Consider the following 18655-nt stretch of genomic DNA (forward strand, 5'->3'; position numbering starts at 1 on the left):
TCATTCCGAATTTCTAAACATGTGATTTTTGTTGATCAATCGCAAAACGTTTGTGGCTCTATTTTCATAGGCCTTTTTTCATCCAAGGAATCTCCCTTTTTCGTTTTCTCTTGCCGTTAATATTTTCACAAAAATTTTTGTCTAAGAATTGTTTTATATAGTTAGGCTATATAGCCTAAATATTGTTGATACGAGTCATCAGTTGATGAGAGTCATCATTGTTGATCACAATTTACTTTTGTCTAAGCTTGCTGGGGTCGGTGTGCATGGGGATCTCCTTAGATGGTTCTCTTCCTATATTTATAAACGAACGCAGCTAGTTAGTGTCAGAGGTTTCAGGTCGGCCCCTTTTGTCGTTACATCTGGGGTACCTCAGGGATCTCATTTGGGACCCATTCTATTTTTAATATTCCTTAACGATATAGGAAGCTGTTTTAGATTTGTACACTTCCTCCTTTACGCAGATGATTTGAAGATGTTCAAAGAGATAAGATCGGTTAGAGACTGTGTAGAGGTTCAGAAAGATCTTGATGCGTTCTCAGATTATTGTAGACGAAATGAATTAGATCTGAATGTAAATAAATGTTCATGCATGTCATTCTCTAGAAGCCGTACAAATATTGGGTTTCAGTATCGATTGGTTGGTTGTGAGGTGAAGAAGGTGGATCAGATTAGAGATTTGGGGGTGATTTTCGACTCAAAACTGTCATTCGGTGCTCACATCGATACTCTCATTGCTTCTGCCGGTAGGTCTTTGGGTTTCCTTTGTAGGATTTGTAGGGATTTTAACAACGAGTCAGCTATGAAAGCAATATATTTTTCTTTTATTCACAGCAGAATCAATTTTGCCAGTATTATATGGAATCCTTATTATACTGTGCATAAGCAAAGGTTAGAGAGATTGCAAAATAGATTTATTAGATTCTTACATTACAAAATGACTGGTTTTACATCACTACAGGTATAAACCAAATAAGATCTCATTATCATATTGAACTATTAGAGCACCGAAGGATAAAATCGGATCTGATTTTCCTCTTCAAGACCGTGAATAACTTTTATGATTCACCCGACTTGATTTCCATGATACTTTATCACGTTCCTACGAGAACATTTAGGAATAAAAAATTACTTGTTCACAGTAGATTCAATACGAATCTTGGCAGGAATTCGCCTATCGTGAGAATGTGTAGTTTATTTAATCAATATTGTAATGAATTAGACCCATTTAATGTAAATTTGAAATCATTTAAGCGGAGTATCAGAGAAATTTTCTTTCAGTGATTATTTTATTATTTTATGTTATGTTGCCACATATGTACACCATAGGATGTTGTTAAAATAATTTTTGTGTATTATGTATTAGAGGATACTTTACTGGGAGTATTCCTGTTTGTATCCCGAAACTGAATAAATAAAAAAAATAAAAATCATGAAGGAATCGTATCAAGATCGCCGTTTGCTATATACAGGGTGATGTTAACCTTATAAGTGAAATTTCATAGTTCGATAACTCTTTAACTAATCGACCGAATAATTTCAAATTTTGAAGTGTAGTCACTCTACTATCGCCTTTCTTCAATATTTCTGAAATCGCGAACAAATCAGCTCCGGACGTTTTCTATTTTCGGAAATATTGGATCACCCTGTATGTGCTTTAAGATTTTTTCTCGAATTCGTAACCACAAATAATTAATTCATAGAGAAAATTCAAAAATCATTATTGGCACTGTCATACAGGGTGATCAATAAACATTGCCTTATGAGCGGAATTTCATTGTGCGATAAACTTATCAGTAGAATTGAATTCGAAATTTGCAGATCGCAATTCCTGACGTCAAAGGAAATACTTTTTTCCTTTACCATTTTTTCCGAATCGGCTCGGTTGAAAAGATATGGGCTGTTGAAAATCCATAACAAAAATGTAATTTTTACTTTTTAGTTATATCTCGCAAATGGAATGGAATCGGACATGTACAATCAAAGACTCACCCTGTATAGTTGGGCTATATATTTCAGCTGACTGATGTCTGTCAGATTTTCAAACAATTTACTGATTTCCATTTTTTGAAGAAAAAGTAGAGTTATTTCTGAAAATCTGACCAGAACAAGGATACTGCACAAATGTAGCAAAAATATCTGAAGCAATTTTGGCCGAAGAAAAAAGAAAGTGCACGACTAACTTTCTTCAATTCTTTTTACGGAAATGTCAGGGGCACAACTTCCCATGAGGGCAGCACAAATTTGAAATACAGATGTGCTGGGATGAGTTTTTTTTTTCTAATTTTTGAGTATTCCTGTGACACCCAAAAAATTTATGACATAGATGCTGGCCTGGCTTTTAATTGAATTTTGTGATATTTAGTACATTTACTAAAAATTTATTTCATCCTTTGAAACCCATTAAACATATTTTGGGAAATTTTTTCAAAGTCATATGTTACAAAAAAAAATTTTACAAAGTATCACAAACCTAGTACAGCACAATTCAGTAAAAAAAAATCGAAAATAACCCTTATCTTCTTCCACTATGGTCGCTCAAAGACCACGAAACACGTTAAATATCTAACATGTTTGATATCCCATTTTACGTTCGTGCCGACTTCGGAACCGTCCGTTTCGAGAATAGTTTCACAACTCCTCCGTTGACACGAGTCGATCTCCACACATAACTAACCTCGCTTGTGCTTCACTACCCGTGTCAACTAGGATAAATCGTTCATTTCGTGAATATTCGCTCGACTCTTCCGTTGACACGGGTCGTTTTCCATGTATTCTTGAACCACAGCTGTGAGCCACTAGCCATGTCAACTTAGCTTAAGGCACATGTAAAAAGTACCATGTTCAGTTCCTGACAGTTTGTGAGGAGGAAAAAAATACTCGTATATTCTCCTAGTTGAATTCACATTCTTACAACTTCGGAAATATAATTTGTTCTTGTGAAAAAATAATAAGAGTCTATAAATATATACACCAGGCAAAGTAAGAATTTTACTCTCTTTGAATACTCCACGGCAAGATTCCTTAAATTTCATGTGAAAAATTGTTATATAGCCAGTTTCTAAGTGAGGAAAACACGTTCCGCAGAAGCACTTGCTCCCCAAAAAATTATTCCATATGACATATTCCATTGAAAAATAGCGAAGTATATCATTTTCAATGTGTTAAGATCCACTTGGTTCCTTAATGCTCTTATCATATATATACATATATATATATATATATATATATATAAGTGAATTAAATCTAGTTGTTAGCCCTTCACAATGCACTGACCAGTTCAAATGATTATCGATATGTACTCCGAGGAGTTTGGTTTGGGAGCCTATCTCAACTGTTCCATTACGAAAAGTTATATTATCAGGAACTTTCAAACTCGAGAATATTAAGACTTTTGTTTTGTCGATGTTTAGCCGCAAGCCGCAGTCATCACACCATTTCTCGATTATAGACATGGATGTTGTTAAATTGGTCATAACCCTTCCAATAACCTTGGAAGATACTATAATGTTGGTATCGTCAGCATAAAGATAGGTATCTACAACTTCTTCGGCTGTCAGAATCTAAGAATAAACGTTAAAAAATGTTTCTGTATACCCTGTATAATACAGAGGTTGAGGTTATGATAGGTGTTGAGAAGGTTAAATCCACCTCCTGCTGTAGGAACCTTGGAGTCTTTTTCGATTGTCGACTGAGATTTAGGGAGAATGTCTCGATGCTGTTGAGAAATGTTTTTTTGGCACTACGTTATTTGTATCATTAGAGACAGTTCTTAGATTTCCATTCACATATCTGCGAAACACTTATGCTGTCAAAACTGAGCTTTGGATTGACAGTTTTTTATCCTTGTCTAGATTCTGTCGAGAGATATAGGTTGCGAAAAGTACAGAATTCATGCTGCCGCTACGTTTTAGGTTTAAGAGAGTACGATAGGGGGATCAGTGATGGAATAAATGGGTAAGCGTGGCTTAGGGTTGAAAATATTTTTCGGCTTCATATGAGTATTGTGGTATATCGAATTTTGAGTATAGGTATTCCTCCTCATATTAAAGCCAATTTGGTCTACAGAGATGTTGCTTCAAGGCATGGGCAAAGTCTCAAGCTGCCTCGATTTGGTTCAGCCATGTTTCAGCGGTCTTTCACCTTTAATGTGGTGAAATTACCTATACATGATGGGATGCTAATTGCATGTAGAAGTTCTTTTTTGAACTCATTGAGAAGAGAATTGAAGAATGTATTAGGCCTCACCCAGCGTTACGAAATTTTAATGGCGATTTCGAAAGAATTTGGGTCAGCAGGATAATACTTCAGAATTTTTGAACAGGACGGCTAGAGGTATTATACCCTCGCCGGCAAGGTCACCGGATTTCACTCCACTCTACTTTTTGTGATGGGGTTACTTGGCTCAAAAAATTTCATGAGAACCCCGAAAATTTAGAAGAGCCGAGAAAAAAAAAATATTCGACAAAGCCTGCTTGGTAACACCAGCGGTTTTATCGAATGTGAAGGTGGGGTTTTGTTGAATTACGAACATGATATCACCGTGAAAACATTGTAAAATAAAAAAATGAGAATACATCATTGTCGTTTCTTACAAATGACTAACTTACAATTTGCTTACTTATACCCCCTTTTCCTCAAAGAGATAATAAAAAGAAAGAGAATGCTTATGCATTCATTTCTAGGGGATATCTTGTCAGTTGTCACTGTGAAGTTAAGTTTGGTTAGGTTTATTTGATTATTGATTATTCTACATTTAACGAATGTGTATTTGAATAATATTGAATTGTGGTGAAAGCTTTTTTACTCGAATTATAGAAGTGATACAGTTCGAAGTCGTCCGCGATAAAGAACAGATGTGCGTTAGGTGCGCTGTGTTCACGAAAATAGATAAAAATATTTCCATATAAAATACGTTGAATCAAAATTGCTAAAAGAATTACGGCCAGCGCCACAGAATTTGAGATTTTCTACGAATCGGAAATGTCTCAAGCCGGGAACACTTCTACCTATAACTCTTCAGGAGAAGAAGAACAAAAAGATCCGCCTTCTCAAGAAGCAACTAAGAAAAAAAAACGGGAGAAAAAGCCAACCAATAATACTTCATCCACAAAAAAGAAAAACGAAAATAAATCCCCTGATATTGTTTTCAAACCACCACAACTTTTGATAAATCCTACAATGAACGCACAAAAAGAAAACGATAAACAAGAAGCATCTGTTTCCAATCAATCCCAAACGTCAATAAATACAACACATAATCAATCTGTTCCTGATCCAGTAGAAACTGATAAGGAAGATAATGGACGAACATCATATGATAATACAACAACAAAAAATACACAACAACAAACAATGAAAACTAAAGTATATTTTCCTATGAAAACAATGAACAGAAACTTCTCTGCTAAGATGAATGAGTTAAGAAAGATTGAATATGCAAATTTGTTTTACATAAATACGGTAAATGTTGAAATGGACAGAATACAGATGTCAACTATTTGGAATATGAAATTTCCGTCGTCCCGAGATATAATCATTGAAACAAAATTAGGTTTCATCCTAAAATCAAACAATGATAAAACCAAATTGGAACAAGCTCTCACTGAACTCAAAAATGAAAAGAAAATTCTCAGCTACAAAGAAACAAATACACAGAAAATAACAAACACTAAAAGAGAACCTCAGCAGACATATTCGGTGGTAATATGTAGAGACATGCATCAAAGATGAAGATATTAGTCAACATCTCCAATTTCTCAAAATTCAACATAGATATTGCAAGAGGATAATCTTAAGATCTCTCTCAAAACCTACTAGATATACAGGGTGTTTCCTAAACATGCGGCAAAAATTCAGGGGGTTGTTCCTTGGACTATTTTAAGCATGTTTTGTCCTTGGATGATTTTTGAAAAACCTCTTTGTTTCGAAGATACAGGGCGAACAACATTTTTCATATTTTTAAAATTAATAATAGTTTAAATAAAAATGCGTACCGCACTGTGTTTACTAAGTAGGTACAATTTATTTTTAAATTTGTTTAACAACATTCCAATTACTAAACCCCTTAGATTATTTCCTATGGGGCCATCTAAAATCACTTTATACCACTCCAGTAGAAAATGTGGAAGACTTGCGAAATCGGATCATTGCTGGGTGTAACTTAATAAGAAATGATCCTGGTGTTTTTGAAAGGGTTCGGCAGTCAATGAGGAGAAGATTGGATGCTTGTATGCTGGCTAGAGGTGGTCATTTTCAACAGTTTTTGTAGGTTGAGTTGAATTTTCATGTAATTTTTCATAATAAAATGTTATTATCTGAAATTTTGTTTCCCCTATATCTTCGAAACAAATAGGTTTTTCAAAAATCATCAAAGGACAAAATATTCTTAGAATAGTCCAAGGAACAACCCCCTGAATTTTTGCCGCATGTTTAGGAAACACCCTGTATAAGAAGTATCACTGGCGAAATAGAATCATTTGAGGCACTTCTAAATAATGGATTTTTCTTCATGAACCAGCACTATCTAGTATATCCCAGCCACCCTCCGGATCCAACACCAATTCCGTGCAACAAATGCTTACAATTCGACCACAAAACTGAATCTTGCAAGAGTTTACCAAAATGCTCAAAATGTCAAGGACCACATAAAATGTCCCAATGCAAAACTAATAATGCTCCTAAATGCCTATCTTGTGGTGCAGAAGACCAAATAGCATGGTCAATTAAATGTCCGAAATACCCTAAAAAACCAATAGAAGGTATTCCAAACACGTTTGTTAAACGACTCAACAAAAAAACAAGGGAAATAGAAGAACTACATAAAAAAACAAGCCGTATCCATGCCCCAGTAACTATACACGATGAAATAATAAACACTTACAATCGCAAGATAAATAATCCGAAGAATACCGACAGAAATGAACTAATAGTCAAATTAAAAAAGAGATTCATCAATCAATTCAATATAGATACAACAGTTATCTTCTCGGGAAATAGATTTTATATACTGATGTTTGATTTGGAAGACCCTGAAGAACCTTCTTCAACAGAACCAATTAACAACGAAATTAACAGGCAAATTCACATCAACAATTAGGATCCTCTACAATAACATAAACAGCTACATACCAAAAAAACATATTGTGAATAATTTCATTGAAAATAACGATATTACATGTGCCATAATTGTTGAAGCAAAAATCAATCAATCACACGCTATTGAATACCGAAACTGGACAACAATAAAAAAAATTGGCTATGCTGTGCAAAATACCAGAGGAGGAAGTATAGTACAATGTCATCCAGCGCTGAAATGTAGTAAAGAAAATGCACCATCCATAAATAATCCTAGTAATGAAGTAATGCATTTCTCAATTCCATTTAAAAATGAAAAGTTGCATATTTTTTTGGTATATTTCCATCCATTATGTTCACTCGAAGAGACAGTTTTCACCAAGGCGGCATTGTATAATTACGCAATTATTATTGGAGATTTTAATGCCAACACAACTGCAAAAAAGAGACAAATCAACAGCTTTCTAAGAAATAGCCAATTCAGCAAAGCTGATACAGAACCGACATTTTTGATGAGTGGAAATGCAGACAGTACTCCGGATTTGATACTCTATACAACAAACATAAAAAGAAACATATCTAAAATTAACCTGACTCCCGATCTTGGATCCGACCATCTTGCAATGGTAATCGACTTCAAGATGAACATAGAACCTGAAGTGATAAGAAAAGAAACAGCTTATAACTATAAAATGACCAACATGGAAAAGGTTAATGAAGAAATTAATGTGTTCCTAGAACAAAATACACATATTGATGAAGATTATATTGAAGTATTCAACAAACGTCTATCAGAAACCATCAAGAAACATACTCCAACTATCAAGAGACATCCCTTTCTTCATGAACTGCCCTCATACATAATCAAATTGATTAAATATAAAAGAAAACTATACAGGGAATATTGTATAAATAAAGATGTAAACTTCGGGAGAGACATAAACAGATATAATAAGAATATTCAGCAGATGACACATCAGTATAAGGAAAGCAAATGGATTGATGCATGTAACAAAATGAATGAATCAAAAGGAAAAAAATTTTACCAAGAAGTGAATAAATTGTCTAAATATAAATTTCAACAGAAAATTCCCACTATAATGGAAAATTATAAAGAATATAAAACTGATGAAGAGAAAGCCAAAGTGTTTGCTGATTATTATGGAAACATATTCAAATTTGGTGAAGATAACAGCTATGATCAAGAAAATTTACAGAACATAAATTACTGGTATGATCAATTCTTCCATAATCGCAGTGACCCAGGAGACAATTACACAATAGACGAAGCAGACTATAATGAACTACTTCACAGCAGTAAAAACAGCTCCCCTGGAAATGATAATATTCCCTGGTTAATAGTAAAAAGGCTGAGCGAAACAACACATAAACACCTAATGAAAATTTGTGAATACTGTTTGAACAATTGTATATTCCCGAAAATATGGAAAAAAGGTTACATAATAAATGTACCAAAACCAAACTCAGATAACACTAAAGTTGGAAACTACAGGCCCATCACCCTGCTACCGGTACTGGGAAAATTGTATGAAAAAATAATAAGAAAACTACTATCAAGTCATATCGAAAGCTGTATTCCAAAGTTCCAATTTGGTTTCCAAAACAAAAGATCAACTACTCATCCACTATCAATCTTAGTGTCTAACACACAAAACGCCACTTTGAAGAACTATAAAACTACGGCAATGAGTCTAGATATCCAGAAAGCTTTTGATACCATGTGGCATAGAGGGCTACTATACAAGCTATACAAAAATAAAGTTCCTTACCAACTCATCAGAATATGTCAACAATTCCTACTTGAAAGAGAGCTAGCAGTTAAAATTGGAACATGTATATCAGAGTATTTCAGCCCTGAGCAAGGTACCCCTCAAGGAAGTCCCCTCTCGGCACTTTTGTTCATTTTTTGCCATGATATGATGATATCCACTGCTGATCCTAACTTGTATATTTTACAATATGCAGATGATACAATATTAATAGCACATGAGAAATCTATCAATAACTGCATCAAGAATACAGAGCTGCTCGCCGAGAAAATATGCCTGTGGTTTCAATTGTGGAGAATGAAGATAAATGCAGACAAATCCCGTTTTATGATATTCAATCACAGAATATCCCCAACATCACAAACTGTCCGTATTAATGGAGTAAACATTAGGCCATCAGCTTCAATGAAATACCTGGGTGTGCAAATTGTTAACAAACTGAACTTCAACTTACAGACCAAAACAATAAAGAAGAAAGTAATATCTAGGGCAAAGTACTTTTCTAAACTCACGCACTTCTGTGCGTGAGTTTGAAAAGGAATTAATTTAAAAAATGTCACCAAAATATATAAAACTATATGTCGGCCCCTAATAGAATATGCGCATCCAATATACATAAATTGCAGAACACCAGCATTAAAAAATCTTCAAGTGGCAGAAACAACATCCCTTAGAATTATCTCAAGAATAAGGCACCCCAACAATATTTTGCACAACCCACCTAATCAACTGTTATATTCGTCATCGTACTTCGAAGACAGCAAGTAACATTGTCAATACTTGTGTAGTGCTCCATAATATTTGCAATAACCGAAATGATGGTACATCACAAGTTGATTTGGGAATATATGACTTCCTCATCGATAGTAGAGATCGAGTAGAAGTGAATATGCAAAGGATAAATCCGGAATTGGCAACAGGTCGAAGATTGAGATGCATTATTTTATTCGCAATCATCAAGCCGAGTAGTTTGTTAAACAATTTATCAATATACTGGGTGATTCCGGAGGAAACCGTCAGATTTTAGGAGAAGTTTACACTAGTCAAGGCAGTTTCGAATCAATGTTTGGTTTATGGTTGGGGGCCTTTATTGGTAATTTGTCCGATTCGACCGATTTTTCTTTTATTCATAACTTTGGTATGGCTCGATCAATATTGATGAAATTTTCAGTGTAGAACAATATGATTGTCTACTTTCAATAATTCCAACACTTTCTCAAAAATACAGGTGGGAATTATGATAAGTTCAGATTAAATTTGCAGATTGAAAAAACACCCTGTACATTCCGTTTTCAAAAATTCGCTACCTGCTTAAGAGTCTACCATAAGTGTACATTACTGGAGCGTTTTTATTTCTTTTTTTGGCACACGTCCAGTTTTCCTAGAAAAATTTTTTAAAGATGAACAATATCGTTATTTCATTCCAAGGCAGTGAGAATATTAACATGAACACATTTTTATGAAAATTTATGTAAGAAACATTTCAATAAATAACAAGTAATTCAACCAAATGCACAACATAAACATTTCTGCTGATAATATGAACATTTAATGAAGAAAAGAAAAATTAAGTCCCTTTATGTCTCTCAAAAGATACTTTTTCAAAATAGTTATTTATAATACAAGTGCAGAAGGCATTGATATTCTTCTACGAGTTCAAAATTCGAAAACGAGCCACGAAGTGGCGAGTTTTCGAATGAACGAGTGGTAGAATGAGCCTTCTGTACGAGTATTATACATTATTTTCTCTAATTCGTTGCATTTTTATTGAAATTAATGAATTATTTCCATAGATATCATTTAGTAATTTTTGCATTGAAAAATGTTGGTTGGCAGAACTGATTTATTTAAGGCCAATCGATGAATTGACAGATAAAACCGTGGCGGAAAGTTCGGAGTACCAACATATAATAATGAAATATAACCATGAAAACTGTGCGTTTCTGATATATTCTCGCACGATTTTGTTCTACAAGATGTGGACGAATGAACGGAATAACCACAGAATTAGAGAAATATCTATTATATTCACTTCTATTTTGGATAATAACATAAGTATGTTACCAATTTCTGCCCATTTTCTTTATGCATCTTTGTAAGTGAATTGATTAGAGAATTTACCTTTTTGAAGATCCCCGTTATTTTTTAAAAACTCAATCAGACAATATTTTTGACAATCAGTGATTTGAATTCTTCTTTTAATTCGCTGGGACATGTTTAAATATATTTGTGAACAATTTCTCGTCCAAATTTTTTTTAAGTTTTAATTGACGGAACATTAATTGATAACATTTCATCTGATCTATGAAATTTTACAATGATGCCGGCTCTTGGGAGTACAAGTTTTTGAACGTGTACGTTTAATGGAACGAACGGTTGTCAAGAATACCATTCTGGAAAACCGCTCGCATGTGTACCACTCGTTCCTGAAACGTGTACAGGGTGGGCAAATTTCGATGTTTTAGCACTACAACTTTTGAACCAGAGGAGAAAGACAAAATCTGATACCCACTTCTCGATCTCTTTTTCTGAGAAACTAAAAAGGGTAGTTTTCGTTTTTGGCCACCTTCTTTTGTTTTCGAGTTATAAGCGAAAATTGGAAAAATGGCGAAATCGAAAAACAGTTATATCTCCGCTAAAACTGATGATAGAGCTCTGAAATTAAAACATTATACAGGCACTTTTTTACGTAGAATCCAGTGGCGTGCTCGTATTTTCAAAAGGGTTTTTAATTACGAAGCTATGGCCCAAAGTTATGTTTTTTTAAATGGGAACACTAGATTTTTGTGCCATTTTCTGAAAGCTTAATTTTTCCTGATTTCAAAAATATATCAATCAATATTATAATAGAAAATGGCCAAAAACCTCGTTTCACCTAAGAGTCTCAATATTTCTATGGTTTCAACTGTTGATGAACATAAAAAAATTGAGCTTTCTATAACAAGAGCAGTGTCCTTCCGTCAATCTGATTATTTCTATGCTTTTCACTTATTTCTACAAAATTCGAATCTAGATATGTTTTATAAATTTTTTATCTAAAAATTGATTTGGATATAACGGAGAAACCACAAGATCGAATTTTTCAATCGAAAGAGTTGTATTGAGATGCATGTATCAGGAGATTATTTACATAGGTCTCCAGAATCAATACGCACAAGTACCAATCCATTTTAAACAGCATAATATGAAACAATGCATATCTGATTGAACTCAACATTTTAATTACGAAGGGATAAACAAGAAATAATATTTAACCTAATAATGACAACAATTGCACAATGCACAGTCGACACCTCTTCTCGATATTTCAATAGATGAATATTTGAAACTGTGTTCAAGCTACCTAGGAAACTTTTTCCAAGTTCGTTTATCTTTTCGAAACTATTTGTATAAAATAAATATAGATTCGAATTTTGTAGAAATAAGTGAAAAGCATAGAAATACTCAAATTGACGGAAGGACACTGCTCTTGTTATAGGAAGGCTCATCAACAGTTGAAACCATAGAAATATTGAGACTCTTAAGTAAAAAAAGGTTTTTGACCATTTTCTGTTATTTATTTTGATACGAATCATACGATGTTATATATTTTTGTAATCAGGAAAAATCAAGCTTTCAGAAAATGGCACAAAAATCTAGTGTTCCCATTTGAAAAAGCATAACTTTGGGTCATAGCTTCGTAATTAGAAACCCTTTCGAAAATATGAGCACGCCACTGGATTCTACGTAAAAAAGTGCCTGTATAATAATTTAATTTCAGAGCTCTATCATCAGTAATAGCGGAGATATAAATGTTTTTCGATATCGCCATTTTTCCAATGTTCGCTTATAACTCGAAAACAAAAGAAGGTGGTCAAAAATGAATACTACCCTTGTTAGTTTCTCAGAAAAAGAGACCGAGAATGGGGTATCAGATTTTGTCTATCTCACCTGGTTTAAAAGTTGTAGTGCTAAAACATCGAAATTTGCCCACCCTGTACATCAAAAAGATCACTTGTCAAGCATACGGACCCTGGCAATAGGCATTAGGCAGGGTAGGTGGTCGCCTCGGGCGATAAAATTCAGGGAGGCTTGATCACTAAAAAGCCCATATGTAGAAATTAAAAGTACCGAATGAGAATGCAGTTTAGTCGGAAACAATAAGAAGGAATAATGACGAATTGGATTTTGCCATAAAAAATAGGAGTTGCCATTTAAGATTTCAAACTAATCTCCTCCGCCTATTTTTATTCTCAAAAAAATTTCTGAGGAGAAAACCGGAACTTAACTTTTGTTAAACCAGTTTAGGGAAAATTCATGATTTGAAAAATTTGAGCGACTATCTCAGCTCAGCAACACAAATTGCAGCAACACTAAAATTTCTTAGGGAATGTCAATTGTATATTTGATTGATGTAATTTTAATACAATGTTTTCTTTTCTGTGAATACTTGTAAATATTTTATAAAAATTATAACCTGTAATGGAATAGTATAGTATACAGGGTGGCCACTTTTTCAATGGGATTGTATTGGTAACTTTTAAACCATAAGAGTTAGAAGGTCGGTCAAATGGAGAAAAAGTTGCATTCATAGGAGCATCGTCAAGCAGTTCAAACAAATCGAGATTATCAGTGCCGGTTATTGAGATATCATGGGAAAAGTAAATTCTGTCATTTTGATTTTTCTTTTTTTCCCACTTTATTTCAAATATTATCAAAAAATGTTTCAAGAATTTTTTATTCGACAGTGAATTATCCTCAATTTGACTCAATCAGATTTCGTATCCAACGTTTCGTACTACCTGGGCCACCCTCAACCTCATCATTTTCAATACGGACCTGCATATTTTATGACACTTTTCGAAATAACTTTTAACGCTGAATTCAACGATATATCATACGATGTCATTCAAAGTTGATTTTCAGGTGATTTTGACCCTTATCCAAATTTCTTTGGGTCGGATCTGTATTACATTTAGGCCCGGTGCACACATCCGACTTTTGCAGTTACGACACCCGTTGCGGTGTCGTACCTATTCAATGCACACTACATACTACACCGGCGTGGTTGCGGAGCCGGATCAATTCAATGTGCACTAGTTTCCCATTCAGCATCGTGAATGTAATACTTTCTGGACTTATTTGATTATAATCAAATAAGTCCAGAAAGTATTTACATTCATGATGCTGAATGGGAAACTAGTACGCATTGTATTTGTTGGATCATAAAAATTTAAAACTTTTTCAGTTTTTCATGATTTCTACGAAACTGTCACTCATATGATCTTGAAATCTCTAGCCTTTTCAAAAATTAAATTTAAATTTTTATCAATAAGAGTTTGAATAAGACACTTCATTACTTTCGCAATAACTATAGACAATGATAAAATCGTTCGGAAGAAAATATATAGGCTACCAGCGGACTCACCGATCATGAGAAATAGAGATGAATTGTTGAAAATCCTGTTGTTCGAAGAATTGATGAGAACAACATACTACTACCCAATAAATTTTTCTGATGACATCATCTCATTTTAGTTTCTTCAATGAAGAAATCGATCTCCAATTCCCTCTCTGCCATTGTGCGAACTCACGACAAAAGTCGTATGTGTGCACAGGCCAATATAGAAAAGAGTACTGAGAGATCGCATGTACGACTGCGGCCCAGTTGCGGCCTAGAGGGACATGCTACGAAAAAACGATCGTATGCTGGCAGTTACGACGTCGCAACTGCACGGCGGGTAGTGTGCATGCTCCCATTTGATTGTACCACAGGCCGCAAGTACGACACAGCAACGGTGTCGTAACTGCAAAAGTCGGATGTGTGCACCGGGCCTTAGGTACTTTCAGTTTAATTAACAACATGCAATACATTCCGATAAGAAAATCAACTAACTCATCTCGAATTGAATGGAACATATTAGAATCAAAGCAAGAAACAAGTAAAAATTATTTACATATTTTAGTTCATACTAATTAAACGGAACTATCATTTAATCAAAGAAAAATCAAATGATTATTCGGAAGTAAATGAAAATTAATTAAGTAATTGTTCGAAATGCCCATCATTTTGTAAAATGCACTTTAAGGTTCTGGAACCCATACTTCTTATACATTTGCTTATTTCATCTCCTTGAATACCTTCCAATACATTCTCAATCTTCTCGCGAAGAATCTCGGGTTCGTAGTATAATAAATTTTATTTTTGAGATATCATTAATTTTCATTCAGGTAGTTACTTCCGAATAATCATTTGATTTTTATTTGATTAAATGATAGTTGCGTTTAATTAGTATAAACTAAAATATGTAAATAATTTTTACTTGTTTATTGCTTTGATTCTAATATGTTCCATTCAATTCAAGATGAGTTAGTTGATTTTCTTATCGAAATGATTTGCATGTTGTTAATTAAACTAAAAGTACCCAAATGTAATAAAGATCCGACCCAAAGAAATTTGGATTGAAAATCAACTTTGAATGACATCGTATGGTATATCGTTGAATTCAGTGTTAAAAGTTATTTCGAAAAGTGTCATAAAATATGCAGGTCCGTATTGAAAATAATGAGGTTGAGGGTGGCCCAGGGAGTACGAAACGTTGGATACGAAATCTGATTACGTCAAATTGAAAATAATCTACTGTCGAATAAAAAATTCTTGAAACATTTTTTGATAATATTCGAAATAAAGTGGGAAAAAAAGAAAAATCAAAATGACAGAATTTACTTTTCCTTTGATATCTCAATAACCGGCCCTGATAATCCCGATTTGTTTGAACTGCTTGCCAATGCTCCTATGAATGCAACTTTTTCTCCATTTGACCGACCTTCTAACTTTTTTGGTTTAAAAGTTACCAATACAATTCCATTAAAACAGTGGCCACTCTGTATACAAAGTTCCTTGAACTAGTCCATAAAAACGCTTGACCATAGATGTCTCTTTGAAGTGGATACTGTGATCCACTAAATACCGGGAGTTTATTTTAAAGTATTGTCAGACAATTAATTCACTGGCACCAAAGGAATTTCTGGAAATTTGGACAACCCTTGTATTATCGAAATATTCTTTGGATATACTATTCATTGTACCATGTGCCAATGGCCTAGTTGTCCAGACATGTTAATTTAAATTTAAAAAAATGGGATTCATTTTGTGAGAGCACCGTGGTACTCTTTGCATTTCGATCCGTTGATATGGCTCCCGCTCATGAACTTGAGCCGTACGGCTCACCGTGTGAAAGGAGCCTAAAAGTGTTTTCAAACTGGACGATGGGTGAAAGGATTGACAAGTTTCCAATTTCTTGAGTTTTCTATTTCCATTCTGTTTCCTATGAAAAGAAAGTTTCATACGCAGGTCGTTTCGGAACAACGAGCTATGTACAGGATGGGCAAATAAGCGAGGTAAGCGGCTATATCTCATAGTAGAGACTTGCGGTAAAAATTTTTACCACTAAAGTGTACAAGAAAACACACTGGAAATCATTTTGAAGTTCATACCTCTACCGCTAGGGGGCGTAATAGCTATCGTCGCGTCGTGTAGAAAAATGAATTTTACTCGAAAATGTTTCATATGAAGTTGAAGAAAAAATATCATCGCTGTTATCTTTGGAAAATTCTGTATCTTTTTGAATTGTCACTTTCGATTTTACGACATCAAATAATGGTAGGTGAAAGGGAGGAATCTGACTGATTGAAGTGCCTGTAACTCTCAACATTTTTGAGCAAATTAGATCTCGTGAAAGATAATATCTTGTTGATTGAGGACAAAATATACTCATGATAAATTTGTTTTTGCTGCTTTCGATAGGGGGCGCTAAGTCAGAAGTTCATTGTTTTGTTCATTTTACTCCGAAATTTCAAATGTAATGATAGGATTTTCTCAACAGAAACAGAAATGCCATCAAATTCGTATGAAAAAACCTGAAGGTCGCAAAGCGATAGTTTCAGGTGTTCTGGAGTTAAGGCCGAAAGAAGATATTCTTCAACTGATGCACTGCCAAAAACCAAATTGTGTCTTTAGGTTCTGACAAGAACAGAAATTCCATCAAATTTGTATGAAAAAACCAGAAGTTCACAAAGCGATAGCTTCAGGCGTTCTGGAGTTATGGCCGAAAGAAGACACAATTTAGTTTTTCAGTGCATCAGTTGAAGAATATCTTTTTTCGTCAATAACTCCAGAACGCCTGAAGCTATCGCTTTGCGACCTTTTGGGTTTTTCATACAAATTTGATGAGATTTCTGTTTCTGTCAGAACTTAAAGACACAATTTGGTATTTTACCGTGCATCAGTTGAAGAATATCTTCTTTCGGCCATAACTCCAGAACGCCTAAAACTATCGCTTTGCGACTTGCAGGTTTTTTCATGCAAATTTAATGGAATTTCTGTTTCCGTTAAAAGAATCCTATCATTTCATTTGAAATTTTGGAGTCAAATGAACAAAACAATGAACTTCTGACTCAGCAGCAAAAACAAATTTATCATGAGTATATTTTGTCCTCAATCAACAAGATATTAACTTTCAGACGAGATCTAATTTGCTCAAAAATGTTGAGAGTTACAGGCACTTCAATCAGTCAGATTTCTCGCTTTCACCTACCATTATTTGATGTCGTAAAATCGAAAGTGACAATTCAAAAAGATACAGAATTTTCCAAGGATAACAGCGGTAGAGGTATGAACTTCAAAACAATTTCCAGTGTGTTTTCTTGTACATTTTAGTGGTAAAATTTTTTACCGCAAGTCTCTACGATGAGTGGATCCTGAGATATAGCCGCTTACCTCGCTTATTTGCCCACCCTGTACATCGCTTGCGTTTGCATACATACCTACTGATTACTTTTAGTATAATTTATAGTAAAATGGGTTTTATTTGACATCTTGGTTTCAGATTGCCAGCATTCAAAAATTTATCAGAAATGATACAAAAAATGCCTGAATTCAGCGCCTGGTTACAACAAAGCACTCCAGAACAGTGTGTTCCTGTTTTGTGGATAGAGCAAAGACAATTAAGTGCTGTTAGTTTAGCTATGTATCAGCTTTTGGCTATCCAGACCTTTAGACCTGATAGAGTTATTGCTGCAGGACAACTATTTGTGAGTGCTGTACTTGGAGAAGAATTCATGCCAAATGCTGAAACAGAACTGGATCTCAATACTTGCATCGATAAAGAAGTAAGAGCTAGTGTACCAGTGCTCTTGTGTTCAGTACCTGGTTTTGATGCTTCTGGTCGTGTGGATGATCTGGCAGCAGAGTTGAACAAACAAATTTCTAGTATTGCTATAGGTTCAGCTGAAGGTTTCAACCAAGCAGATAGAGCCATAAATATGGCATGTAAAACTGGAAGGTAGGATTTACAAGTAAATCACGATAATTTGTGGAAACATTTCAAATTTGATTAATTTCCTCTAGGTGGGTTATGTTGAAGAATGTTCACTTGGCCGCACAATGGCTAGTACAACTAGAGAAAAAACTACACTCCCAACAACCACACAGTAACTTCAGATTATTCCTCACCATGGAAATCAATCCAAAATTACCAGTAAACCTACTTAGAGCTGGTAGAATATTAGTTTGCGAGCCACCACCTGGTATTAGAGCCAATTTATTGAGGACTTTCAGCTTTGTGAGTATCACAATATCTTAAGAATTTTTTGCCACCTAAAATTGGGGCTCGGAATATGAAAATGCATTAGTATTTAAAACTAATTGTTAAGGTTTTCATAATGAATGATAAAAAACAATTTATTGTTTTGGTTCGAAAATGAATGCAATAACCTATGAATAATAAGCACTAATGTTTTTGAGAGTT

General features: G+C 34.3%; 1 protein-coding gene across 1 annotated transcript in view; it reads left to right on the forward strand.

Annotated features, from left to right (window-relative positions):
- The window catches only part of LOC123675346 (dynein heavy chain, cytoplasmic), a 263591-nt gene that overhangs the window by 204585 nt on the left and 40351 nt on the right, over positions 1-18655 (forward strand). Inside the window, exons 32-33 of the mRNA XM_045610709.1 lie at positions 17735-18190; positions 18256-18469. Of these exons, the coding sequence (XP_045466665.1) occupies positions 17735-18190; positions 18256-18469 (670 nt within the window). The remainder of the gene's footprint in view (positions 1-17734; positions 18191-18255; positions 18470-18655) is intronic.

This window comes from Harmonia axyridis, chromosome 1, assembly GCF_914767665.1.
Source record: "Harmonia axyridis chromosome 1, icHarAxyr1.1, whole genome shotgun sequence".
Lineage (NCBI taxonomy): Eukaryota > Metazoa > Arthropoda > Insecta > Coleoptera > Coccinellidae > Harmonia > Harmonia axyridis.